Here is a 27,474-nt window from a genome sequence, read left to right as displayed (position 1 = left end):
CTTGACAAGTAGTTGCGATTAACAATGGGTCAAGAAAATTACGGGGCCATTTACCATCGCCTAAGCTGTTATTGAATGTGATGAATATGATGTAGAGGTGTAATTGATGAGGGGGATTAACTTGTTTTGAGAGAGAGTTATCTTATCCGAGACTCAGGTAGGTAATGTATTTGAGAAACTTGAATGAAATTTCCTTGATCATATATTTACACCTGGAATTTTAGGGAGGAGATTACATAAAATGTAACACTAAATTGTAAATAATTATTGTGTGTAATTTTGTGTCCTTGTAGAAAGAGAGGGTATCAGAGGGGCATGAAAGTGTAATAGATGTGAGAAATAAGTATAGTTCTCGTGGAACATAACCGATGCGAAATGTAGGATTTATTTATACTTTTGAGGTTATGGATGTAAATTGAGAGTTATATTATCCGGACCACGTAAGAGCAGGACAGATAATAAGACGTATGTTTTCGTGAGATTCAATTTAAGAGGCAATTTAATTCAATTTAAGTTTGAAAGAAATTCGGGATTTGCTAAATAAATAAAAATAAAAATGATTTGATTTGATTTAATTTTTGTTTTTATTTCATAGTATAAGTTGTATCGCAGAGAGTTAATTTTGCTAAGTTTCTCATAAGGTAACGGAACCACAGACGTTGTATGCGGTACTTAGACGCCAGGTATATGTATGTACGAATGCATATGAATTATTAATTTTAAAAAATTTGGTGGGTTTGTCGCAAAATTTTGAAAAATTCCATAAAAATTGTCCATGTTTCGAAATCCATTTCAAAATTTCTTGCACAATAAAATAATAAATTGATGTACACGTTTCAGTGCATAATGAAAGGTCAAATTCATTATTCATTAAACTTTTGTATACTGCCATTTTAAACTATTACATATGTATGCCCAAAAAATTTTAATTTTGCATTAAACGCAGCTTCTCATCAGATTTAAATTTTGAATTTTAATTAGCAATTTCAGAAATATAAAACTTCACTGCGTATAGTGCGTATGCTTGGCTTATGAAACTGTGAATAAGCTGAACTTGAGATTTTATACTACCACCACCGGGAACGAGCAGCAAATACGTTGTTTTTCAACACGATACGATGTATTTTGTGTTTCTTTTCAGAATTATATAATTTCTAATAGTACTATTTTTAATGGTGATCATAATTAAATATGCACCCCAGAAATATTTACAAAATACGCCCCAACTTTGCCGATTTGGCAAAAAAGTATGACTTTTTTGCACCATTTCTTACCCTGGTAAAGTTGAATTTGAGTAATTATTATAATTCTAGTTTAATTGTTATTGTTTTGTTGCAAATTATGAGTAACGTATTGGATTCACCAACAGGATGCGAGTGGGAATCCAAAGATAAATTTTAAGGATGGGGCAGCCTTGCGAGCCTTATCGAGGGCCTTACTATTACAAGATTTCGGAGTGGAAGTTGATATCCCTGAAAACGTGCTTATCCCGACGATTCCACTACGACTTAATTACATTCTGTGGCTGGAGGACTTGTTGGAGGGGGCGAAACAAAGTTGCGAAGGAACAACGGCGCCAGGTTCGACGGGGGGAGAAGAGGTCGTGAGAGGAATTGATGTTGGTGAGTCTTTAGATATGTTCAATACGTAGTGGTATTAACCAATTTTTAATAATCTGTATAATGAGTAACTAATTAATTAATTAGGAACGGGTGCTACAGCAGTATATGCTTTACTCGCTGCTAGAAAAAATTCTTGGGCGATGACGGGGACGGAAGTGGACTCGGAATATGTCAAAATCGCCCAGAGGAATGTCGACAAGAACAAATTGTCTCATCTGGTCACAAGTAATTGTTTTAACTGAATTATTAACTTCAAATATTTCAATAATTTCAATAACTGATTGTTTTATATTTTATTAGTTGTCCCATCCAAACCAAATTCACCTATCCTCTCGCCAATCCTTAATCAAGTGCCGGATAACCACTATTCTTTCACGATGTGCAACCCACCATTTTTCGGATCTGATGAAGAAACAGATTCAGTGCGGAAGGGACGGTTTTCTTCAAAAGATGAACCCCTGCGGCCTTCTCCATCTGGGGCTAAAAGTGGTCAGGCGGCAGAGTTAATTGCAGAGGGAGGCGAACTTCAATTCGTGCAAGGTCTTATCCGTGAGTCGCTGGCGCACAGGAGAAAAGTATTGTGAGTGATTAAATTTAGTTACCCGCACAAGTTTACAAAATATCATACAGAGTCTTGATTTTGTAGTTGTTCATTATTAATTATATCATAAATTATTAATTGACAATCATGTCTTAAATTGCAGAATCTACACCACTATGCTCGGCCTCAAACGTCATCTAAAACAAGTAATTTCCTACCTCCGCCACCACAACATTGCTAATTACACCACGACAGAGTTCGTGCAAGGAAAAACTATGCGGTGGGGTATCGCATGGTCATTCTCCGTCAACCTCCTCCCTCCTCAACCCGACTTGGTCACCACCTTTCCAAATTTTTCCACCCTGGTCAACTTCGAGACGCTGATTCGCTCTTATCTCGAGGATTTAAAATTGCACGCACTCCACTGGCTACCATCCTCTTCGGAAGACGTCGACGTGGCGCGGCCCGTTTTGGAGATGGTAGCAATGCATAATACTTGGTCAGGCCAGAGGAGGAAGAGGAGGCTAGAGAGACAGAAAATGGAGGAGGATGGCTCGCCACAAAAAATACAAAAGTCGGAAGAAAATCCATTAAAATCACCAGATTCATCATCGACAACTTCGGCCACGAATGAGACACAGCAATCCATCCTGCTCCACTGTTTTCTAGATTTCCTGCGGGAGGAGGATGGTTCGGCAAAGATATTAATGCGCTATAGAGATGGTACGGCGGGGAAAGAGGGTCTTCATCAGATTCAGCAGTATATTAAAAATCGGTACGGGAAGGATGCCAAGGATCCGAGCAGTCCGGTGTTTCAAATGAACGTGTAAAAGAACAAAGCTCATGTGACCTCTGAAAATTAAAATTAAGCAAAGCGTCATACGTTAAAATATTTAGAATTATGTAACTTTCAGTTATATTTTTGTACCTTGCATTACTGTTCCTATATAAAGTAAGTTAAGTAACTCATTAAATTAGTCAAATGCAATTGAATAATGTTATTAGTTGATTGGTTGATCTTCAATGACACCTGACACCTTCGTACTATGTCATTATTAACACTAATTGAATAAGAATTAGTCTGAAGTGTGACCATATTTGGAGATATGTTGTAGGACACTCTGTATTCGACCCATATTTGTAAACATCATAACTTCACATGACTCACTCTCTGTGGGGAATCTAGATATAATCTATCTCTCTCAAATCTTTGCAATAAGGACATGAAATTTTGCACACTTCTGAAACGCATACTATTTTTTTAATATTTTAAGTTTGAACTTGATTTATTTCAAGGTATTTTGTTACTAGCTAGATGATTACAATTTATTTCACGTAGGCGATTAACTGCATCATTAGAGGATATGGATTTTTCTAGATACTTTTTTTGCGACCGGTTTTAATTTGCAAGTAATGCGTTGGCGGTTATAGTTTGCAGTATTAATGTTCGTTTGGCTATTAGATTAATAAAAAATGTTATGCACAACAATAACATACCGTAAAATCCTAACAAAAAGTCATATCTCGTAGCATATGCAGAATTACATTTAATCCTAGAGGGAGTAATTAGCACATTTGCGAATTTGCAAATACACAATTGGCAATGGATATAGATAACTACAAAGGATGACCTCATCATTGCCATAAGTTCACTACACAAGTTTTCGTCCCACACAGGAACGAGTGGACCAAGGGCGTTGGATGGACATTTACGGCGAGATTCCCATTTCTTCCTTCCTTTTATGACCACACTTTATTTACGTTAAAGGCTTTAAGAACTGAACCACTTTTTAGTAGTTGATTACCAGTTCATTTTCGTCTCTCCTCAAGATAACAACACTTTTTCACAATTTCCCGAATTTGCCAATTATTTAAATCCAAATTTCAAAATGGTTATCAACGTCGTTTACAATAAGGTAGGGCACAGAGTTAAAAAAATTAGATGTCAGTTACATAATCAATTTTTTAACTTTTCTTATTTCATGTTTTGATTTTCCGTTACAATTACAGCCTCATTTCGACAAGGCGTTGGAGGAAGCGGCCAGCAATTTGGTCGTTGTCGAATTCACGGCTCATTGGTGCAACGCTTCTGCATCCAGCCTGAAAAAAGTGGCTGACTTGGCTGCGGCAAATCCCACCGTCGCATTTATCAAGGTCAGTTTAAGGTCAAATTTAGAAAACCGGCCTAAATTCTATCAGTTTGACTAGTGTTATGAAAACACGAACCTCACTTCTTCCTATTTCATGCAAATACAGTTAACAGTTAATGATAATTATATAATTATATGCAAATCAAATAGGTCGATGCTGAGAAAAATAGTGAGATTTCTAACCTTTACAAGGTCAACTCACTTCCAACATTCCTCTTCCTTAAGGACGGTGTTCAGGTATATAACACATTATCAACGATTTATCATCACCACTATCTTTAGTAAGATTAATTAATTAAATTAACAATAATCTCAATAGGTCGACCGAATGGATTATTCCCTCCCCTCCGAGTTGGAACAGAAGGTCAAGAAGCACAAGCCTGTTTAAATATATGGAAAAAATGCCATCTAAATAAAATTCATCTTTACAAACTCAAACCATTTCCAAAATTCTAAATATTAACTAAATTCTAAAAAAGGACACAATTTTGTAACCATTCAGTAATAAATTCAAATGTGATGATGTGAAAATTCTTGAAATTGTAATATTTCATTTTTCCTCATATTTCGTTCTTCCATGAGACTTTTGCATGCCAAAGGAGACAAAGGATTTCCACGGTGGGTCCGTTAGGAATTTAGAGGGAACAACCACCACCACCACTGCGTGCATCAACCCGGAGGAAGAAAGAAGCCCAGATGAAGTCGGATAATTAACTAACTATAACTTATCTGCTGGAGATAAGTTGCTATTAAATTGGGAGTTTGGTAAGTTGTTTTTGGTTTACAAGCACGCTTGTAAAGTTAACAACCTTCAATTTGTAATAGAGTGAAGTTCTATTTTGTATTTGATATGGAACCAATTTTCATTAACACATTTATTTTTGTCATTATCTTAATTGCAGAGGGTTGAGTTAAAGGTTGAGTTGAAGGCCGACTTAACTCGTTAAAAAACTTTAGTTGAAGGTCCAGTCTTTCGGTCAAGATGCCGGTCTCGACCAGGTCTCAGGCTCGTTCCAACAAGGCGGAATCGTCCAGCTCTTCTTCCGCTCCCCCCAGACAAAAGAGGACAGCTAAGAAACCACAAGTAAAAGGGGAAGAACCAACACAGGAAGAGGGTCGAAATGTAAAACAAGAACCGTTCCTTGTCCCACCACCCCTACCACCAACTAGTAATAAGGTAATGACGTCGACAACGTCAAAGAAAATTCTAAAGGAGAAGGATCAACCCAAAGTTGTGGATAACGTCGAAGATGCAGATTCAACGCCAAGCCGTGCTCCCCCCACAAAGAGGGCAAAATCACTAAAGATCCCATCCACCTCGACGGCCGTGGTGCCGAATAATAAGAAAAAGGTCAAAACTACAGCGAAAAGTAGAGTGCCTTCGTCTGCATTTGCGGGTAGACAGCCGCGACTCTTTGATGATTCTACAAGTGAAGAGGACATCGAAATGCCGCCCCCTCGACCACCACCACCAGTTATTAAGAAGCCGCAACCAGAGAAGAAAAACGTAGTGGCAACGACGACTAAAGCGGCGGCGATTACACAAACTTCAAAAACTTATAGTTCTAGAGGTAGCGGGGGCACTGTTAGTCAAGGTGAGTGAATGTAGCAGTTGAATCAAATTAGTATTGCATTTTAACCTGTATTGTCTTCTATTGTATTTTTTCAGATAACACTAAATTGAAAATGACGTGCACAGTATCTCTCAGTCCATTGCGTCAGAAGCTAGTTCCTGCCAAAAATCTTTCTCAAGCAGCACAGGAGCCTACCCCGACAGTAGAAAAGAAACAACTTCCACCACCACAACCTGAGAAGAAGCAACTCCGGTCAAGAAAGGGAAGGTTTCAAGAGGGAGAGGGAACTAAAAACGTGATCAAAGTAGTTGAAGAACTTAAGAAAGTAGCCCCGGTTGTCAAAGTTGATGAGACGACGACGACGTCGCAACCCGGCAGACAATTAAGAACGAGGAATGCGGACCACAAGGCTGTGACCGCGGCGGCGGCCACGACCACCAAACGTGCCTTCCTTCCCGGAGAGCTGGACAACGTTGACCCTGGAGCGTTGGCCTCGAACTGCAGAATGGCGGCAGGTCACATGATCGAAGTCTTTCAGCATTATGAAAAAACTCAAAAGATTTTTGCTGTGAGTAGTCTCAGCATATGCACTTTGTAGAACTGTATATTATTTGTCTTAAATATCAAAATGCTTATGTTCCTTAAAAAATAGAAAAGGGGAGAGGAGATACGGAAAAATTTTGAAACTTCACTCCGAGAACTTCGCTCAAGGAAGGCACAACAAGCTCAACAAATCGATGATAAGCCGAAAGAAGTTGGTGAGTACTGAAGTATTATTTATATTCATAGAATAATTAATGTGATTTTTCCATTCTTTAATTCAAGAAGTTGAAAAACCTGCAAAGACTAAGGTCAAAGAAGAAGAGCCTCCAATAGCAAATGAAGATGAGGGTGATGATGCTGGAAGTGAATCTATGTTTGAGTCTGAAGAAAGTGAGGAATCTGAAGACGAACAAGAATCAGCAATTTTTGAAAAATCAGAACAAGAATCAGAATCAGAATCAGAAGAAGAATCAGAATTAGAAGAGGCCGAAAAATCTGAATCTGTCGATGATGAGCCCACCCCAAAAATTGAGGTTTCGCCTCCTGTAGAAAATGTTGCAAATACGTTACAAAAGCTTCAACTTACCGAGGACCTCAAGATAAAATCGCTCTCTCCAAACAATATTCCTTTGCGCCGCTCGTCTCGCAAGACCCAGCCTGTGCCTGATTCAAAAACAAGTTATGGCTCATCCAATGAGACCACAGCAGGAAAATCTTCATCCATTCCCCTCACCAACCAGCAAACTTTCATTGCTGCCAACCCTGCAGTAAAAAGGGCCCGAGCCCAATCCAACCTCCTGGATTCGGAAGATGAGCTTAATTTTCAGAATGAAGATGATGATGATCAGCTCAACAAATCAGTTGATTTATTCTCTGATGCTACTGAGGATCTTCTTCCCGCACCACCAAAAACCAAAACCTCTTCTTCTTCGGGGAGACAATTTTCGAATAATATCACATTTGATTTTGCGGCCAAGGCAGAGAGAGAATCAATTCCGGTTCAACCATCTAAAAAGTTTATTTACGATCCCACGGAGAAAAATGTGCTCGTGTCGGAAATGCGGCGTTCGGCTCGGTTGGCTTCTCCGCTTCCCGTTTCTGCTCCTGCTGCGACTACTTCGACTGTTGATCTGGAAGAACAAGACGAAGAAGACGTCTTTGTCGATGTCTTTGAAAAGTCTATCATGCTTGACGAAGAGGACGAACCGAAAGTAGAAGTCGCCCCACCAAAACCGCCGACTCCATCTCATGTTGGAAAGCTTTACGCCCCAGACGAAACTATCCTCACTCCTATGAACGCCACCTTCGTCACAGACACTATTGTCCCAGACAAATCCAAAAAATTCGTAACTTTAAACGAAACCGTATCTTTATCCTCTATTGGACCTGAGCCAAGTTCAGGAAAATTTACAAATCTTAATGTAACTGTTACCTTGCCTGAATCAGGATCACGATTTGGAAAATTTACAGCTCTAAATGAAACGGTTTCTATACCAGGCGGATCTACGTTTGGAAACCATGTCCCAAAATTTCAAGAGTTTAATAGCAGTCGACATCAAGGTAAGTTGCCCAAGTAAATATGTCTTCTTATCGTATTTTACATGACAATTGACTTTAAAGCAATATGCTATTAAATTTTAATTTAGCGTCCACTCTCGACATTCTTGAGGAAGAAGACGACACCGAGTTTGCTACGCCATCGGCCTATCCAAAATCCCTTCTGCCAGAATCTGTAGCAAAAATTGATAAAAAGAAGAAGGAAACTTCAACGTCGTCCTCGTCGTCCTCTTCCTCCTCCTCCTTCAAATCAGCAGTGTCCTCTTTTCAACAGCCCAAAAAAGTCATGCCAGCAATTGTAACAGCCAAAAAATTGGACATTATCAAGAAAAGGGAGGAAGACGCTCAGCGCAATAGAGCGGAAAACCTAAAGAAAAAACAAGAATTCCAGAAAAAGTGAGGCTCAGTTACATGTCAATTTAATGAATCCTACAAGTCTATTTGGTTTGCTATATATGTCCATTTTGTTGACTATTTCCAGGAAAAACGAGGAATGGAAACAGAAAACGGACAAGATTAAGCTCGAGCAGGAAAAGTTATCTGCAGCTGCCGCCGTCAAAAAAAACATTGTGCCAAATCCGGCCTTCTCCGCCGTGGGAAATGTTAATAGTAAGCCTGTCATAGGTATGAGCAAACTTCCTCCAAAAGTTCCAATCCAACAGCACGGACCACCCCCACCCACCTCATCCAATTACAACTTCAACTTTGGTAACGCCCCTCCCGGGATGAACAACAGACTTTTGGATAACATTGGAGGATTCAAGGCCAGCGGACCTATGAAGTCTTATATAAAGCAGAAACCAGGACTGCAGCCTTCTACTAGCACTGGCAGATCGATGCCTATCATGGGACATTATCCTCCACCAGTAAGTTTGTTTAGGTTGCAAAATTTGATTACTATTATCAGATTATTATCAATATCAGATTTTTTTAAATATTCTCATGTTCAAAAATTCTATAGATGTCCACATTTTCTAATGTGCGTACTCCCAACAAATCCGATACTACACGAGGGTTGCCCGATGACTTGTTCAAAACTCCTGGAAATATGAACGCAAGCATTAGTTTTCTCGACTCAACGGTCGACTCTGGTCCAGGGAACTCGTACGATATTACGATGTATGAAGATCTCGACGAGGAGTTGAAGCATCGGGAAAATAAATCGGTCCCAGCTTGGGCGAATGATAGTAAGCAATCAAAACTAGGACAATACATAATAAATAACGTAATAAAAATTTGCATTCTCTTTTTTGCATAGAACTTGAAATTCCTGTCCTCTTATTCAAACAATTGGACGCTAGCAAAATAAAAGGGGTCGGATTTCCCTTTCCCAATGTCAAACCTGGCTACAGACTTTTCAACGTTCGCCGTTAAACTCATGAATTTATCTTAGAAAAGATTCTTTTTAATGCCAATAATTTCACTAGTTAAATTTTTTCGACGTCCTCCGATTTTAAGAGTTGGTGTTGTATTTAATTATGCGCTTATTCCCATACTTTAAAAAAATACGCTTAATTATGCCAGCAGAATTCGTTAATTAGAATATTGAAGTACATAATTAAGAAATGACAGGCTAGATATATAATTTATACTTTTGTCGTACTTTAATTTGTAAAGCGCTTTCCACTTTTTAGTGGTATAACACTGACGGTGTACGATATATGATAAAATACATTTCTAATTCAAAGAATAAATTATCATTATTATTACAAGTCATCATTATAACGATTTAAAATTTATTTCGGAAGCATTTATTTGTCAACATAAGATTCTTTGACTCAATCTTTCCTATGCAAAATTAGGGAGCATTTTTCTAAATTCATTTTCAGGCCCGTGTTTTTCATGATTTGGCAATAATTTTTTTCGTATGTACGTATGTCCTCTGATTCTGAAGAAATTTCGTGTTGTTTTTATTTATTGGGTTATCCCAGCGTTTAAAAAAAAACGCTTATCTTTAGTTGTGCCAGCAGAAATTCATAAATTAAAATACTTATGCAAATACATAATGATGTAAATAATTAAGAAACAAAAGCTAAAAGTATAATAAGTAATTTTGTCGTACTTTAATTTGTAATTTTCTCTGCAGTTTGCAAGTGGTACATATAAACACTTACTGCTTTATGCTAAATAGATGTGTGACAAAAATACATGAATTTTCTAATTCCAACAATAAAATAAAATTTGTGTAATCAAATTTTGCACTTGGATAAGTGCCAAATAGTTATTTAGCCAATTATGTACGTGCACGACGTTAGTCATCATCCAACGCTTCCACTGGTGTTTTCGCCTTATCCAGATAAATCAATCCAGCACCCGCAATTATACACCCGATTGCCATCAAGACCCCCATCCACGCCATCAATCCAGCCGTCTTTATCCCCACCGCGGCCAGCTTCATGGTCGACTTGACCAATTCATTGAAAGTTTCCTGAAAATAGTGGGAAAGAATTAAACTTATACTTATTTTTTTTAAAGTATGCCAATTTACCTCTCTGATGTACGCCATTGGTACCGTGGCTTGGCTCCTATTTGCCAAATTGGGCATCTGATCGCGTGTGATAGCTTTGATCCGAAATTCCAGCTGGCCACGCCCATGAGCCGCTGCACCGACAGGAAATAGGTCGACAATCGTACCAGGTTCTCCATTTTCTCCGTTTTCGTCCGTTTTTACGATGTCCTTGATGTCAACGGAGGTCTGGAGTAGGATGACGGCATCCACGAAGACTTCGATATGCTGGTCGGTGGCTTGGACGGCCATGCCCTGTTCACATTACAAGAGTTTGCCCATATAAAAAGTGATTTTTTACAAAAAATATTGCACTATGTTTATGTAGGTCACCATTTCAATTTCCTGATCGGGAAGAGTACTGTTCGGACTGACTTTGTCGAATACGACTGTAGCGAGAAACGTGGAGATGACGAAGGCCCCAGCGGAACCGACGATGAGTAAATTCTTTATCAGATCTTGGTTCTTCATCATCATATTTTACCAAAGAAATTGCAAAGAAACAGTGCTTGATATCTTGACAAATACTTTTTAAAAGTGAAAAGTTTTACGACAAGAAAAAAATAAACTTTATCTATCAACGACCAGAATTAGCGTCTTTTCCAAGTAATAGATAGGTCACCACAACCTAGTCATGATGTCAGGGCTGGTGGTATTTTAGCAGATACACCGTCAACGACTTTCCACAACAGGAAGACAATAAGTGCAGAATGACGAAGACAATTGGTTACCTCTTCTGCCCCACGAAATGTACGTAATATCTGTAATACCAATATAATAATTCGTATGGGCTGCATGGACATTTCAGCATTTGTGAATATGGCAGAAAATCATGAAATATTAAGCGCTATCCATCATCCATTTTACACAGGCATAAAATTGGGGTAGAGACGTACGTATGCAGGACATGGAATGGCATAGTATATAATTTTGGGCAAAATCTGTCCATCCTGCTCCTCTTGTTTTAGCTATAAATCGTTAAATTGGTTCGACCTTCTTCCATCAATTTTTAATGAGCGGCTATACATTTCGTGGAATATGACTTTTAGCGTCGGATTCGTAGAATTGGATGTATATTCAAATTTATTGGCAGGTATGGGATGGCAAGTAAGTATTAAGGGATGTGCTGGTCGGATTTTCGCAATAATATTTGGCAAACTAAATGTTCGCAAACTCGTCCTTCCCCGTAAAACAGGAATCAAGGTAAGTCCATAGTCCGGAATGGTTAGAAGATTTACGTAAATGCCATCCATAGGAAAACATTTAAATGTCAAGTCACCATTTTCCGTCCACTTTTTCCGACCAAGATAAGTCATGTCATGTTCAACAAACTATGTAAAACTACAGCGTATAAAATGCATGCCAAAATAATACCTCTTTAAATTCATGTCAAATGCCTGCATGCGCACTTACTTTTTTGCAAAAAAAACATGCAAATATATGTATACCCAATAAATTCGCAATGACGGTGTTTTGTTTTTCGTAACAAAATAGTGTCATCAATTCCTCCTTCAAAATTGACAATATCCGATTTCCCGAAAGTAGATACGTAGAAAGCAAAAGTTGAAAGAACTTTGATTAACTCGTCAACATTTTATTCCTCTCGACAAATTATTCATTCTTTTCCAAAACCTCGCAATTTTACTGCAAGCCATTCTTAAAACTTGGAAAAAATAAATACATAACTTTCTTCCCCCTCCCTGGCTAACCTACATTTTACTCTAATTTATTCAACAACCTTGCCTGCTTGGTTAATCGGGTCTGATCTATTTAACCTTAAGTCTGATAGAACTGACTGATATCAACCGTGGTTCCATCCATTCAGTGCTGGCTTGGTGTTCTTCGTCCAATGGCGAATTTAATATTTGTGCGAAAATAATATTTTATGAGCTCCACTACCTTTTGTCCCGTCCACACATTATTGATCATCATAAAACGCAGGACGAGTATAAAACTTAACTTTGCGTACATATAGTCAACCTCCAAACTAATAAATATCCATATTCCAGAGGAGAAAATTGATATTTGATACGGATTTCGTCCGTGTGGTGGTGAATAATTACTGAGGAAGTCATTGTCATTTCCACCACTCCGCCCACAGTGGCGTCCTTAATTGCGACAATAATTACACATTCTGACGACTCGGGAGTGAATCCATAATATTATTTGTATGTGTGTCGCCTCATCATCACAAGACTAAAATACTGGTCAGTAGTACGTCCCCCTGGACAAATGCGCTACTAGTCGACATGAGAAGACAAATATTATTTGATGTCAAAAAGTGATACGACGAATCGATTGTTTAATTATTACTTGTGTGTCGAAGAGTATTAATTGTTATTGTGAACATTAAACAAACTAAGGTGACGTGTATTTACACATATACCGAGTACTGATTCGGTGGTATCGACTGATATTTGCTCGGCGGCGGCGTCGAGGACGTGGAAAGAAAGTGGTCCATTATTGTTCTTATGGGACAAGGTTGTCACTGACTGGGAAAATGTGACCACGACTAAGGAGGCAGTTATAGTGGAATTATTATCCTGGTCAATTTCGGTAGTTACATACAAGGTGTAAGACAAACGACGTAATTTTAAGGATAAATAAGAGGAGGCAAATTGAGACAGGTTTCTTTAAAAGTTTAGTTCTGGTTTTTTATAAGAAAAAAATGCCCATTTTCTATTCAGGGTAAAGTTAAAGGGATCGACGTATACATAAATTGAAATTAGTGTGGTTTATAAAGTGTGAAATAATTTATAAAAATGGGAAAATTGATCGGTTTTGGCTTAATCGGTTACGGGGTGGGGATGCTTCTCACAATTGTTGTAATGGCGATTGGTGGACTGGAAGTCATGGTGGGACTGTTTCTCCCAATTGTAAGAAGAGAATGATAAATCATTTTAATTATGGTTATGCATCACTGTTAAAATTGATCGATTGTAATTAGGCGTTGAAAATGGCACCCGTGGACGAAATCCTGCTCGCTTGGGTGGAAGTTGTAAGTATTTTTTTTTAATTTTTGGAAAAATGCAATATTTACGAAGAGGAGTTTATCGCTAATTTAGCCCTTGTCTATGGCGATCACGGGTAAGCTTTCGAACGTAACAACGTTCAAGGAGGACGGAATCCTGGGCGGTGGGCGGATAAACTTTGAGGTTATCATGGCCGGTGGAGGATACGACTCTGCAGAAGAACCAGTCGTGCCAGCACTTTGGATTGAGGAGGTAAGCAAGGGTCACAACTTGATAAAATGTGTTACCAATTTTGTTTAAGCTTAAGTACTTAATTTAGAACGCTGTGTATCAGTTTTATAATTTTTACGTGATAAGGCGAGTACTTGTAGTGTATTTAAATTGGGTTTGAGCTTTTAAGTTAAGATTTTATTTTTGTCTACACGTAAATGCGAATTTTTCATAGTTTCCCGAATTTGTATTATTTTAGGACGGCGACCTTGACGAAGTGATCCGATACGTGATAAAGGCTGGTCCGCTAAACATCCCCTCCATATTCTTCTGGCTTGTAGCCCTCGGATCACTAGGTATTCATTTGTTACAACGTCTCATTTTTTACACTATGCATAAATTCAATGAATTTAATTCATTGACTGATATGATATTTCCAGGCGCTATGGGGGCCTCGATCCTTTTCAAATTTCTTGGCAAGAAAAAATCTGTGGATGGAATTGAGCGAGGTGCATCAGGTATTTGAATTAAAGTCCCAATTAATAAATTTCAGTTTAAGTGAACCTCGATTTCACAAAGGCTTAGGAGGAAAGCTTGACTATTTGCTAATAACAGATTTCGATAACCCCCACGTGGTTTGACTTCATGGCCCCATTTGCGCCCGCCCCACCCACTCAAAGGGGACAAAAGCATGAAAATTAGAACCTTTAAGCGCTCGCCAAAAATTCATCTTTGCTAGGATTTTAAAAACTTGTGCTCAAAAAAGTTGAATTTGATATTGGAAAGCATAATGGTGCATGCATTTTAAAAATCTGAGCAAAGTTAAATTTATGTATGGGGAAGGTTTAAATGAGTGAAAACAGGGCTTCTTTCGTGCTTTTGGTTCCTTTGAGTGGGTGTGGCGGGCTCAAATGTGACCGTAGCATAAAACCAATCTGGGATTTTAGTACACTAATTCATACTACTTGCAACATATCCAAAGGGCATCAAATGGTATTATTAGCAGGTAGTGAGACTTTCCTCCTTAAGTCCTTGCTCCCATTAACTCGAAAGTACTGTTCCTGGCACTTTCAAGTTGGACTTATCCTTATCTATAATTTTAGCCCCGCCTGCAACAACCGTTCAAGTGATCGCACTGGATGAGACCGCTTTCAAGGAATGAATTATCAGATTTTGAAAAAAACAAATGAGAAAATGAAATTTTGAAAAATAGTTCTTAATAATGCATGTAAGTGTAGGGCAATGCATCATGAAAATCCACGGTGTCTCATATTAGGAAGAAAGAGGTACATATACATTATTTTAGGGTCTCATATTATAGAACTGACCTACATATAGGGCGATTTTTAGATGTCCACGCCGTGGATTCCACCGTCGGAAATTTCTTATCAATTCTCCTTATCACATTGAAAAACTTGTATGCATTTTTATTTACTTTTTCATGGCATTTTGCGTAAATTCATCTATGTTGAAAACAATTCTTAAATTCCCGAATTGGGGAAAACGTAGGTTTTTGACCCCCCATTTTTGACCTAAAATTGACTATTGTATGTCAGTTCTATAATATGAGACCTTAAAATAATTTACGTCTCTTTTTTCCCGAAGTGAAATATCGTGGTAATCAAACTACCTGATTTATAATGATATACTATATAATTAAGTCCATTTTCACAATGTATGAACTCACACACACACCGCTTTTTCGTGACCATGTAGAAGCATTTAAACAATTCAGGTAAAAAATGTATTTAGATAAGTATCAAAATTTAAAAAAAAATATGTATTATACCCGAATAACCTGATTCGTATATTCATTATGGAAGTAAAATATTTGTGAATTGGATGCCCAAGTTCAATGCCCGATAATTATGATAATTAGATAAGTTTTCCACTCGATAAGAAGACACCACTTGTTTAGAATGACCTTAGTTAAGTAGTTACATACATACATCAAGTCTCTCCACCACTCAAAAACAATGCATAATATGTACTTACTAAATGCACACACTATTAACTCTACTGGTCCACATTTAACTTTAAGTATAGTGTGTTAAGCTTAAGAGGATAAGAATTAAATAAGAGACAAATTGTACCGTCAAATCTGTAGAAGTTTCTTTCATGAATAAAAAATTGTCGAGTGTGCCTGGACATATTTTGTTTGCGGATTGTTTTCCGTACATATTCTTATCCCCCAAGAGTTGATTCCATAAATTAGCAATTATGCCGGAAGGAATTCTTTATTTTTGCTACATCGCCTACATTTTGGTCATTCTCTGCACCTTTATTAAAGTCATGGTTCAGCCAATCCTGGGAATTTTTGTCATCTTTGTCATCTCGGGGAACCTGGATAATTGTAAGTTGTGTGAAAAATTGTACCATGTTTTCCAGTATTCATTATTATTTACATGCTTTTTTGTCAGGTCGACAATTTCGAAACGAAATTTCCGCCGCAATCAACAACTATTTCAATCGAACGTTTTTAAAATTTTGGAGAATTTTATGCCTAGCTGGGGAGGATTCGATGGGGGAAGGAGAGGAGGATAATTCGTTGAACTTCAATAAAGGCTATTTTGGTAAATGCGATATCTTGAACGCTTCGCCTAAAGGTTAATGAACTATTTGTAAATCTATAAGTTAATTTTGCATGAAATTTTAATTAATAATTTACTGTCTAGAGGAATGCATCACGCAGATAATCGTCCCACCACCTTTAACTAGGAGGCGACGTGGCCTCATACAATTATAGTTTTAATTTATCCCAACTACTATTTATATTCAGTTGTGTATGTTTTTCATCACTTTCAGTCTCAATTTGTTTTGTAATCTCAAAATGTATTTATTTATACCATGTTTCATTTCAAACTTCCATATTTTATTTCACTCTTAAATTAGAATAATACATATAATACTAATATTTCGGATTTGTATTACAAATAAATGCGTCTAGTTTTCGGAATAAACTTTAGCTTTACATGTAGAAATGTTTGTAGAAAAAATCGTTTTAAGTAGTAAATTCACACATTTCTCATAATCCTTCGACAAAATTTCCAAAGTGAGTATTCATGAACACAAGAATTCCTAATTATATTCAACTTAAGTAGAACAATGTAATTCGGGCACAACAAATTGTCTGAATCAATTTATGATTATTACTCGTACATCAGTCTTTGATAATGCGAAGAAACTTCAGAAGTTGGGAGATGCAGGCCAAACTCAAGTGCGATAAGGGCAGCAAATTCGTATGATAAGATGTCTCCCTTAGCGAGGCGGAAGTTATTCTCAATCCTCTACAATAAAATGGTAAATAATTAGTAAACTTTGTTATTTAAATAATTCGAATTAAATAAGAACTACGCATAATCAACTAAATAACTGACCTCAATAAAGTTCCGCAATGGTTCTCCTTTTATATCGTTTAATTTTGCGGATAAGATGAGACAAGCCCCTGCCATGAATTTTCGATTGTTCTTATTCACGACGGAGAGAAGTATAAGCTTCTCATAATAAACGTACGCCTGAGCAACTGTTAACAAGTCGATGTTACATTCTTTCGATATTTTGCGCATTTCCCTTTTCAAACTGCAATGTAAATTAATTCATTGTATAATTGCACCGCAGACGATAAATTTAGTAATTATACTATGTTTAACTACCTTCGCAATTTACTTAGAGTAAGTTCGATCTGTGGGAATCGTTCCCGGAATTTGTCATTGATTTCTTTCTTGAGATCGGTTGCTTTGCAATATTCTATTACCGAGGTCATAATAGATGGAAAGGTGAGCAAGGTTCGATGCTTACCGGCCTAATAATTAATAACATTGATCATTAATAATTATTAATTAATCACTAGTATGAATACTTAGCAATTAATAATGTACCCGCAATTCAGGGTCATCTAGCAATTCGGGATGATATTGTAGACCGGGTGCATCATCTAGTTTTCCAGAAACCAAAATGCAAATTAATTTCTAATTTCAATTATCAATTCGTTATTAAACAAATACCATCCGTTTCGTCAATCACTAGTGGTGGTGGGTTCGGTGATTTTTGTGCATTTCGAATCGCATTCGATATATTTGCAATATTCGTAATATTCTCTCCAATTTCCGGATTTATTCCGTTATTCGCATTTTTCTCTTGTTGTTGTTGAAGCAATTTCTGTGATCGGAACGAGCTTTCGTAGGAAATACATCTACATACAAAGTACCAATCTAAATATTAATGCCTTAATATCAAGAAAATATTTTCTTATAAAATCACCTCTGAAAATACAATTTCTTTGCGTTCGCATCCATCGAATCCGATCTCATATTGTGAAATCCGTGCATTTCCATGAGCTTTTGTCGGTGGGGAGGAGTCACCCCTTTCACGGCGACGTTGGTTAGAGAAGTTGTCGCGTTAAAGTTCACTTTTGATGGCTGCAACAAATATCCGTAACTCTTTTCCTCGTCTCCAAAGCGAAACGAGGTGGATTCATTTTCACCCGTGACGCTGGACCCTGCTCCTCCCATCCCTGAAAGAGGCCGACTCCCAGAAGCGTTCCGAGTCCGTTTGGCAAATGCTTCAGCGATTTCGGCGGCCGCCCTATAATGAACAAATAATGTTAAACTAGGGAAATATTGAATTACAAATAATATCCTTATCCATCGATCGCAATTTGAGGATCGGATATACAAACATAAATAAATTAGTAACACACACATAAAATAATGAAAAGATATTCTGCATCTTAGTTAGAAGGCGTTATTGTTAGTGACACAATTTTAATAAGTGGAGTCGTAAAGTAGATATCATAGCTCATTTATAAAAAAATTGGCATAAATATATACATACGAGCTAGATTTAGTAAAGGACTCAAAATCGAAAATTCAGGTTGAATGAAGCCGAGAGAACAGTTACATGTAAGTTGTTTCCAGCTAAAAGTAAATTAAACCTGTCAAAAGACGAGGATGACGTCCTAGTCCTGGACCTTTTTCTCGGAAACCAAGAAGTAGAATTAGCAGGTTGTCCGTCCTCACTTTACGATACAGCGGAGGACGGGGAAATGAAAATAAAATTCCAAAGCAATTCTTTAAAAGAGTAGACGCGTAAGACAATACCACGCTCACAGCAAAAATTTAAATATCACTATTTCAGGGAATTCGGTTAATATGATGTCATCAAATCTTGTTACTTGAAAACACAAGACTTTTTTTTAGTATGTACGACACTAACAACTTATCCGGATCGTTTATTCGTTTTATAGACGAGAGATTTTAAAATACACTAAAACTCAAACTGAACATAAATTACAAAATTAAAAAGACTAAGGAATTATGCTATCAAACTATGTGAATATTTTATTACATACCTCGTTGTCGGCGGCACTATCGGCCTCTGAGTTTTCGCCGAGAACGGCAACGTGGAGAAGATGACGACTGGTGTCCTCTTGTTGACAACGAGGATGAGCCTTTCCCCATTTCGAATGGCTGGTCGAGGATTCGACCGCATATTAATGACTCTCATTTGAGGGCGTTTCGGCGTCACGGAAGGATTGCTCGATCCACTCTCGGAAACGTTGGTATTTGACGTCCTATGGGGTTTGCCTGTAAAAACAAAATTACAAATTAGCATAAGTTTCATAACAGACCCTCAAAATACTTATCCTTGAGACACTTACCCAAGTCGACACTCTCAGAACTGCTGAAATGTGCGTGTTTTTGATGATGTTGCAATTGTCGCAAACTGGAAACTATATCTTTATTCATAGTCCCACTACTTGACCTCCTCCTTCTTAGAATATCATCACTAATTTGGGTCGTATGCGCTCTAGAAAACAAGCATTCTAAATAATTTCAACAAATCCCCACAATAATGTTAACAAATATTTCTCACCTCGGCCTTCCAGATGATCTTATCTCACTATTATTATTGTAATTATTTTCTTCGCCAACCGCCTCCAGCGAGCCTCCTCCAACGCCAACGATCGACTCTGCCCGAAAATGCCTCTCGTGACCTGGTTGGCTTTTAGTTTCTTCATCGGACCAAAAGGCATCGTCGTCGTTATCCGTCGTAGCGTGGACGTCGACGGGGACCAGAATAGCACCATCTCCACCGCCAGCAAAGTAATCTCGATCTCTCGTCACGTCATCTTGGTCGCGACATCCGGACGATGTTGATGTCGACGATTGTTGTGGTTGTTGCGTAGTCGTAACTTGAGCAGCAGCAGCGGCGGCGGCGGCACGGGCAGCAATGTGTTCGAGACCCCAGGGCGTGTCGGAATAGGACCCATCACGAGAAATGTTGGTGAGAAAGTTGACGGCTTCGAGGCGTTTGCGAGCCCGGTCCATCGATTGGCGTTCACGCGTCCCCACCATCCTCGGACCTAAAGGTGGTCACTAGAACAATAGAACAAGAACAAATAATTAGTAATTGAAAAATATAAGATCAACAGTTGACAAAAATGTGTACAAAAATGAAGTCTGGAAACATTTAATTACAAATTATGAATCGGTAATCATTGATTACTAATCAATCAATAGTATTTCTGTAACAAATTGTTAAAATCGAAAGTCATCAAACAATGATGACTTTCGATTTTTCCAAAAAACTTAATTGAAACAGTTCCTTATAAGACTACATGATTGCTTTACAAAGAATTTGCTTCGTACTATAATTAATTGACTGCGTAATTACATAAATCACTCAAGAGAGTTACAAATTTACAAGAACTATATTTATTCCGTAAAAAAGTTGCATACCTCAAACTTATTAGTACAGAAATTTGTTATAAAGTTAAGACACATTGTAAAAATCAATTTTAGTTAATGTTTCAAAACATTATGAAAATCTAATAGAATTTCACGTGCAATGCAATTTCCAAATCAGGTGAACCGTGTTATTGTTTTGCTACTCAAACTCACTGGTCGTGTTCACCCGACACATTTATCCGAATTCCGTATAAACGAGAATTCGTATTCGTCGACCGAGTTTGTATGAATGAGTTCCGAATTTTATATCCCTAAAGTATAAATGTTTATGGAAAACGAAAATTATTTAGTACAGGACAGAGGACAGTTTTAATATTTGCTACATATCTAAACATGAAATATGTGATGATTTAAATTCAGATTTAGTCTGATTGCATAATACTTCTGACTCTGACAGAATCACAATATTATACGTAATCGTTACATAAAAGTTATGTAATGAATTAGTACTAAAAAATGCATGACTTATGCCAAGCCACGACACCAGAAAGATGTTTTTTCAAGAGTTGGAAAAATATATTTTCTCAAGATTCATCGACCGTTTCTAAATGCCCAATTCTTACCGTTGTCCAATTCTTGATTCACACTTTTCTAAAAACTTATAAACAAGTAATCACAAAAAGTTCACATTACATTTAATTTAACTCGATTTAATGTAATTAATTTCACTAAACTACCTATAAATATTTAGGAGATCAGATCAACAAAAACCCAAATGCTTCTAAAAAATCTTCCTATGTGCATAAATACTCTTCCCAAACTGGACTCTAGACGGGTATATTATGCAACAAGTTTTAACAAAATCAAATTTAATTACAAAAATTCTCAAAATTCCCAAACTCTCCAGATAACTAAAATTAAATACACATTAAAATGTAACCCGTACTTACTACTACGCATTTTATTTAATCTCATATTGTCACGTCACGAGGGTTAAAGTTAAAGTTAGATAATCCGAATTTATTTAATAACACAAGTTCATACCATTTCATTCATTCATTCATTTTTATGATTGCTGTAAAATATTCCATCACATCACATTCTGCATGACTTGTTACACTTTTGATAAGAGACAAATCTGAGCAAAATAAGAATTTTTTATACAAAATTCTTCCCTTCTCGTGTTAACAAACTATCCATCCGAAGAATCCAGCAGATGCAGGCAGATCACATGTAACCATCACATCATCATCAAAATATCGCATCATTTCAGTACTTATGTTGGTCTTCTGTTTACTTTTTTTATACTTTTTAGCCAGTCAGCCAAGTAGATAGTAAGTAAGTTAAGTTAACTATCAAGTACTTGAAGTACTTTAAGAACATGCATTAATGCTCAATCCCATTCATTGCATTATTATTTCTGTTTGTCTGTGACGATGAGATCCGCCTCATACAATTTCTTCTTAATCTCTTGTTGTTGTGGTGGTCCAGTCCTCGTTTAGTTAAGTTTACTCGTCCGTCAGTCAGTCAGCAGTGTGTGTGTTTGCAAAAAAAATTGCAAAAACCAGTTCTTTGATTCTGAACACCTGAGTGAAGCGAATCTATTGTTGTTATTTATCACGATACAGTTGCGATTTTGAGACGGCAGACTTTGTGGCTGAATCTTTTTCATTCATTAAATTGTCTCTTTTGTTGTGCTATAAGAGTGAATTTTATCGCTGCAGAATTTTTATAAAGATTGTGTAGCGTTCTTTGTGATATAAATAGTGTAATTATTAATTTGTGACAGATTTGTTGCATAATTGTGTTATATAAATTGAAATTACATGTAGAGCGCATACACATCTGGTAATAATTTATTTTTTTGAAGCAAATTATATTTATTTTTTTGAATTGGCTTCGAAGTTAGCTAACCGACTAGTAAAATAAATGTGAAATTTTTAATTATAAATATGAAATTTCTAATTTGAGAAATTTGAAAGGTCACTTCGAACACAAAAATAGTAAAATCATGTCAAATTGAAGGGTTTTTATCCAGACCCCACTGCCCAATTTAGTCCAAACCAAATTCTAATCAGAATCATGCCTCTCCATCGAATCTCCGTATTCGACACGGTTTCCGTTTTCAAAAATAGAAATCAATTTATAAACTAATTCTCCAGTACAAATTGTTACACAATGTAAGCAAAATTGTCCTGCCCTGTGACGAAAACGAATTAAATTACTATCATCCATCCATCCATATCAAGTCACGTACATGCATACATCGCATAACACATGACAATTATTACAAGTTTCTTTTTTTACACTATTTACTTAATAATGTTAGTTACCTAATATAATAATCTCTCTGTTCTCTACACTTCTTGTTGAAATATTTGCTTCACTATAACCTACCTAACCTGACTTACTACTTACATATATTGCCCTGGGTAGAATGTGTGTGTAAGTGTCAATGTACATACACACATTGCATCTTTCTGGAGATAAATGCTAATGAGACCTTCAAATTTATGTATGTACTACACCACCAAATACCTTTTTTTCTTTGTTAATATTCCTACGTGAACTACCATTAAAACTAAAATGTAAATGTCTCCACCTTAATTTGTATCTGTAAGTAATCTGCACCAGGCAAGATTTGATGATTTGAGATCATAAAATTTTTTGAGACTAATAATTAACAACGACACGCACCCAACTTAATTATTATTATCCTCAGTTTGTTAATCGTTCTCATGCGGGCGGGTTGTGCTTAAATACTAAAATTCTGTGCTATAGTGCATGTTATAACCTTGAAAGAGACCTTAGTACTTATAGTTTGGTTTGCTTGCCCTTATTTTTTTTCGGATGTGTACTACCAGAAGTTGTCACAAATCAGGCCTGATTGTGGGTGGGGTGTCATTAAATAGTGACACGGAGTCGTGTCAGCTTTCCAAATTGTGCTCTTAAGTTTTGTAGCCTAATTAGTAAAGGAAAACTACTGCTGAGACCGAGTTGAAGTATTGAGGTCACGAACGAATGAACGACAGACTTGCGGAACAGAAAGAGAGTCAGAGTCACACCGATTTTCGGATTTATTTTTGCCCACCAGACAAGTTAAGACTACTGTGGGCTGTGCGAAATCGTATGTATTTGTGCTCCCAGTTTTGTTTCTGCTTGTGCTGCATAATATCATCCTGCAACACTTTTACTTTTGTTTAGTTACATATTTCCCAGTTACGCAAAAACAGTTGTCGAAGCGTACAAAATTCTGTCACTTGATGAGGATAAATAAATCTCTGCGAAAAAGGACAAATCCGGTTTTGTAACTGGGCGAATTTACTTAATTGTTAATTGTTACGTAATACTGAAGTCAGTTTAGTGTTTTTTTGTCAAAAGTGTGTCAGTTTAGTTTGAAATATTCTTTTTTTTTTGTTAAAACAAAGAACACGAGATTTGTACATAGTTTCACCTCCTCACTTTTTTTCACGAAACGAGGCGACAGAAGTATATCCCTTAAAGGATTTGATTCCTAGCTGTCCTACAAATTGGGAAGATTGTTCCTGTCACCAATGTCGTCGCTCTTTTAAAGCTTTAGTTTAGGACTCTCTCGTTTTATGCAATTCCATCCATGTTGACGTTGATGATTTGACGACGTGAAGGGAAAGCAAAGCAAATCCAGGAGAGGGGAGATTTTGGCCAGAAAAAAAGTTACAATTTTGTCCCTAACTTTTCAATATTCCAGACTTGTCAAGGGTACGTTAAACTTTTTTTTATCAAGAAAAGAATTGATTTCCCATTTTTAAAAAGTGGTAGGAAATCCATCCTTCACCATAATTTTTTATTTAGTAGTTAGAGTCGACCATGTAATTATTCCTCTCCCAAAATATACGCTAATGAGATGCGAAATGGAGAATGAGTTAGGACGAAATTTTACTGCTTCTAGTTTTAGTCGGCTCCACCGAATATAGAAAAAACCACAGAAAAAGCATTAGCACGGCAAATGTGCAAGTAAAGTGGACCTGGTCCCTGTTTGCTTATCTGGTCTGGCTGGATGCAGCATGAGAGTGGTTGTGGTTGGTCGTGCAGTTTTTACATATGGATGTGTTCTCCATGGTTTATTATGTACTCTGGACTGGAAGGAGAGAAAGTTTCTCCAGCAGGCAGAGTTTTACTGGAGAATTTATCCAGCTCGGAGTCAGTCTGAGACCAGCTTCACACCAGGAAAGACTTTCTCTCTCCGAGTTGGGGCTAATAAAAGTGGAAACTTCTCGCCATCCGAAAATTTCTGAAAGTTTGTTTCACCCAATAATTCCAGCGTCTAATTCAATTAACGGAGTTAATTCAGTCATCCAAATTAATTTATGGTGCGCAAATTTCAATCGTGTTGATTTGGAGGAATACACATTTTCTTATACCGAAAAAATCTCATCTTTGCTAAAAATAGACTAAATACGGACACGAAAGAAATAAAAATTACAACTTTCCTGAAGGAAATAGCGATTTAATCATCAACTTGACTTATTTATTTTGCGGGTTAAAGTTTCTTCAATCCCGACCTAATTGAAAAACGGGACGCATTTTCTCCTTATCTAAAATTGTGTCGCATTTGGGCGCATAGTCAACTTATACTGGAACCAAATTGTTTTTACTTTCTTGCAGAAGTGTCACTTAATTCCGTGGTGGTTGTGGTGCCATTGACTCGAAAAGCCGACAATTTAATCAAACCAGACTACACATTGTGCTAACAGAAAGTGAAAGCTAAGCCGGATTAAGATGCCGTTAGCTCATCAACTAGGTTCGGTTAATGCAAATCTTAATTTTAATTTACTAATAGTTTAAATATAATCTTAATTATGTTTAAATGTTAATTATTCCACCAATTAGGAGTACCTTGGGGAGATACGAAGCGACCACCAGAGGCGCAAATGGTACCCACTACATATTTTATTTTCTTTAATAAATTGCTATTTCTGTCCATACCACAAATTGCTGTCCTTTTGGCTGGGCTTTCATTTCGTTCATGGCGTTCAGTTTATTGATGCGTTTTTTTGCAGGGATTGGAGGAGATGCTGGTTGATGAACATGTCGACGTGAGTGCAAAAAAAAATATTTCGTTTTATTTATTGCGAATTTCTACCTCTGCTTTGATGTTGGTATTCACTTGTGGTGTTCTGGTTCAGTAATTTATGAGTGGAAAATACTTATATATAGATGAAAAAATTATGGAAAGGAATTACGGAAAAAAATTGCGAAAAAATTATTTTGCAATGATGCTTTCTGTCTGGAAGCAAAGAGGAGCTTGATGTTCTAATTTATTTCCCGTCAGAGATCAATCTTCATTTATTTCTCGAATTCACGTATGTGTGAAGGAAGATGGCTTGGAATATACCTTCTTAAAAGAAAAGAGGTTGATTTTCGTGCATATTTTCTTAACCCTGAGCTGAGAATAATGACGTTTTATCATGAAATGAGATGGTGCGGTGAAAGGGTGCACATGACAGTTGGTGCTCTTCGAGAAGATGAAGTGTTTTTGGTGGAGAAAAAAATCATCTCATTTTTTCCCAGGTTTTTGGAATTTTTTAGACTATTCAAGATTTTTTCTCGTTAGTTTTTTTTGCACTATTTGCATTTCCCAATTTGCCAGATTGCAGCATTTAGAGTGATTCATGATTGGCAGCTTATTTTACATCTTGCTCAGAAATTGCTTACTCACATTCACATGTTTACTTTGCGAAATTTGTGAAAAGCTAGAAAAATGAATAGTGTTAAAGAGTTGACATCAAAGGGAATGGTTGCGATGTGATGGAGATTTAAAGCCGAGCTAAATATACTTTTTAAGTATGCACGTGTCCGGAGGCTAGATTTGTCATTTTGCACGACCTTTCACAGGATAATATTTGCACAGGATGGATTATAATTTGCGTAAACTTTTTCAAATCAAATTAGCAATATGTGCATTAATATTCGCAAAATATGGAGAATATTAACAGAAAATTTTCCAAACTAATTTTTTAGGTAGGCTTAGAAAAATATTCTAAGCAAAATATGTCAAATTCGCAATAAAGTCGCAATAAATTCGCAATAAATCCCGTTATAATAATATTACTTACAATTTAATACACATTTAATTCAGGTGGCATTTCTAACCCAAGCATTTTTATAAAATTTATCTCATTCAATTTTTGCTAAAATTAACGTTCCTCTGTCGATCTGGTCCTTTTCTTTGAACACTTGCCAGTTTGGTAACCTAATAATATGTAAACAAATAATAATAATATGTATTTATAATATGTAAACAAATCGTAAATAATCCATACATGAACATTAATTATTATATTTTACACTTTCATCTCATTCAACGAGGCCAACGATCGTACTCCACTTTTCGAACAGGAATTTTGTTTGCGTAGCAATTATACGTCGCGATATGATAATCATTTAAGTTAAATGCAGGGTCGTACATACACATTTTTTAGTTTAGGCAATTAGCAAACAATTCCTTTTTTGCCTCGTACACTCTTAGAAAATTCAATATCTTTTCATGAAGTAAAATGGAACGTTATGTGCTTTAAAGTAAACCTCACTTGATTCGAAGTAAAATGGTTAACTTCATTCGAAGTAATGACAAAAGTCACCAAATGTGAAGTAAAACCACTATTTTCTAAACCATAAAGTAAGCTATTATACCATTTAGAGTAAGCAAACCCCATTTAGGATATTCTTGGTCAAACCAGACGCTGACTTTTCCCTCGCTCTCATTACAACTCGCAGCTCATCCAGTCAGTGCTGGTTAGTTAAATTGATAATTAATTAATTAGTTAGTTATTAACTTATAAGCAAATAATGGAGGAAACGAGGAGGTTATTGCAACAATTTGGACGGGGACGCTGAAGGGTAAGAAATTTGCATAATTTATACACAAATTTAATTTACATTGCGTTTAATTTTTATTTTAATTGTCTTTAAACAGATGATGATATTACGGACGAGACTCTGTTAATAATTTCAGGAGAAAATTGTCAGGTTTTCTAGGTCATTTTAGGTCGGCTTTGGAATGCATTGTACAATTTGTGAGAACTTGGTATATCTTTGTTTTAAGTGCAAAACTAATTTTAAACCTTTAGT

At 36.7% G+C, this 27,474-nt stretch overlaps 7 protein-coding genes across 15 annotated transcripts in view; 5 read left to right on the top strand and 2 right to left on the bottom strand.

Annotated features, from left to right (window-relative positions):
- The first annotated feature begins 1,071 nt into the window (after positions 1-1,071).
- On the top strand, positions 1,072-4,783 carry LOC110852948 (U6 small nuclear RNA (adenine-(43)-N(6))-methyltransferase). Its single transcript, XM_022101133.2, has 8 exons — positions 1,072-1,278; positions 1,370-1,622; positions 1,707-1,847; positions 1,923-2,202; positions 2,327-4,079; positions 4,174-4,317; positions 4,464-4,550; positions 4,633-4,783. The coding sequence occupies exons 1-5, from the start codon at positions 1,192-1,194 to the stop codon at positions 2,991-2,993; spliced, it is 1,428 nt and encodes a 475-aa protein (XP_021956825.1). The 5' UTR covers positions 1,072-1,191; the 3' UTR covers positions 2,994-4,079; positions 4,174-4,317; positions 4,464-4,550; positions 4,633-4,783.
- On the top strand, positions 4,053-4,701 carry LOC110853453 (thioredoxin). Its single transcript, XM_022101722.2, has 4 exons — positions 4,053-4,079; positions 4,174-4,317; positions 4,464-4,550; positions 4,633-4,701. Exons 1-4 carry the CDS (start codon positions 4,053-4,055, stop codon positions 4,699-4,701), a joined length of 327 nt encoding a protein of 108 aa, XP_021957414.1.
- A 137-nt stretch (positions 4,784-4,920) lies between the features above and the next one.
- LOC110853113 (titin) lies at positions 4,921-9,703 on the top strand. Of its 2 annotated transcripts, none has more exons than XM_022101352.2 (9): positions 4,921-5,078; positions 5,216-5,908; positions 5,983-6,455; positions 6,540-6,645; positions 6,716-7,990; positions 8,077-8,383; positions 8,469-8,853; positions 8,949-9,174; positions 9,246-9,703. In XM_022101352.2, the coding sequence occupies exons 2-9, from the start codon at positions 5,296-5,298 to the stop codon at positions 9,359-9,361; spliced, it is 3,501 nt and encodes a 1,166-aa protein (XP_021957044.1). In that variant the 5' UTR covers positions 4,921-5,078; positions 5,216-5,295; the 3' UTR covers positions 9,362-9,703. The 2 variants fall into 2 exon arrangements, with proteins under 2 accessions (XP_021957044.1, XP_021957043.1); XM_022101351.2 differs by having other exon boundaries at positions 6,713-7,990.
- Positions 9,704-10,026: 323 nt separating this feature from the next.
- Positions 10,027-11,221, bottom strand: LOC110853513. The gene is made up of 3 exons (XM_022101788.2): positions 10,827-11,221; positions 10,476-10,748; positions 10,027-10,415 (listed from the first exon to the last, which is right to left on the bottom strand). The coding sequence occupies exons 1-3, from the start codon at positions 10,968-10,970 to the stop codon at positions 10,239-10,241; spliced, it is 594 nt and encodes a 197-aa protein (XP_021957480.1). The 5' UTR covers positions 10,971-11,221; the 3' UTR covers positions 10,027-10,238.
- A 999-nt stretch (positions 11,222-12,220) lies between these two features.
- On the top strand, positions 12,221-16,523 carry LOC110853574. Of its 3 annotated transcripts, none has more exons than XM_035854577.1 (8): positions 12,221-13,369; positions 13,441-13,491; positions 13,559-13,717; positions 13,935-14,031; positions 14,116-14,184; positions 14,779-16,028; positions 16,096-16,281; positions 16,351-16,523. In XM_035854577.1, the coding sequence occupies exons 1-6, from the start codon at positions 13,256-13,258 to the stop codon at positions 14,835-14,837; spliced, it is 549 nt and encodes a 182-aa protein (XP_035710470.1). In that variant the 5' UTR covers positions 12,221-13,255; the 3' UTR covers positions 14,838-16,028; positions 16,096-16,281; positions 16,351-16,523. The 3 variants fall into 3 exon arrangements, with proteins under 3 accessions (XP_035710470.1, XP_035710469.1, XP_021957552.1); XM_035854576.1 differs by having other exon boundaries at positions 12,230-13,369; positions 14,116-14,193; positions 16,096-16,248; XM_022101860.2 differs by having other exon boundaries at positions 12,230-13,369; positions 14,116-14,193.
- A 6-nt stretch (positions 16,524-16,529) lies between these two features.
- On the bottom strand, positions 16,530-21,317 carry LOC110853334. 4 transcript variants are annotated; one of them, XM_035854570.1, is made up of 12 exons: positions 21,102-21,317; positions 20,988-21,022; positions 19,550-20,052; positions 19,335-19,483; positions 19,026-19,260; positions 18,609-18,692; positions 17,936-18,259; positions 17,680-17,867; positions 17,554-17,609; positions 17,329-17,477; positions 17,053-17,254; positions 16,530-16,962 (listed from the first exon to the last, which is right to left on the bottom strand). In XM_035854570.1, the coding sequence occupies exons 3-12, from the start codon at positions 20,029-20,031 to the stop codon at positions 16,825-16,827; spliced, it is 2,007 nt and encodes a 668-aa protein (XP_035710463.1). In that variant the 5' UTR covers positions 20,032-20,052; positions 20,988-21,022; positions 21,102-21,317; the 3' UTR covers positions 16,530-16,824. The 4 variants fall into 4 exon arrangements, with proteins under 4 accessions (XP_035710463.1, XP_035710464.1, XP_021957282.1 ...); XM_035854571.1 differs by having other exon boundaries at positions 18,609-18,644; positions 20,988-21,316; XM_022101590.2 differs by lacking the exons at positions 20,988-21,022; positions 21,102-21,317 and adding an exon at positions 20,416-20,890.
- Positions 21,318-21,792: 475 nt separating this feature from the next.
- LOC110853631 (ribosomal protein S6 kinase 2 beta) overlaps positions 21,793-27,474 on the top strand; it is a 48,685-nt gene continuing 43,003 nt past the window's right edge. Inside the window, exons 1-4 of one of the 3 annotated variants that reach the window (XM_022101925.2) lie at positions 21,793-22,212; positions 25,009-25,144; positions 25,234-25,277; positions 25,404-25,439. In XM_022101925.2, coding sequence (XP_021957617.1) covers positions 25,123-25,144; positions 25,234-25,277; positions 25,404-25,439 — 102 coding nt within the window. In that variant the 5' untranslated portion in view covers positions 21,793-22,212; positions 25,009-25,122. Of the gene's footprint in view, positions 22,213-22,943; positions 24,103-24,478; positions 24,714-25,008; positions 25,145-25,233; positions 25,278-25,403; positions 25,440-27,474 lie in introns of those variants that run through there. The other 2 variants (XM_022101927.2, XM_022101926.2) reach the window with 2 other exon arrangements.

Source organism: Folsomia candida, unplaced genomic scaffold (genome assembly GCF_002217175.1).
Source record: "Folsomia candida strain VU population unplaced genomic scaffold, ASM221717v1 Fcan01_Sc008, whole genome shotgun sequence".
Lineage (NCBI taxonomy): Eukaryota > Metazoa > Arthropoda > Collembola > Entomobryomorpha > Isotomidae > Folsomia > Folsomia candida.
Note: the sequence above shows the minus strand (reverse complement) of the source record. Positions and strands in the feature narration are given on the sequence as shown.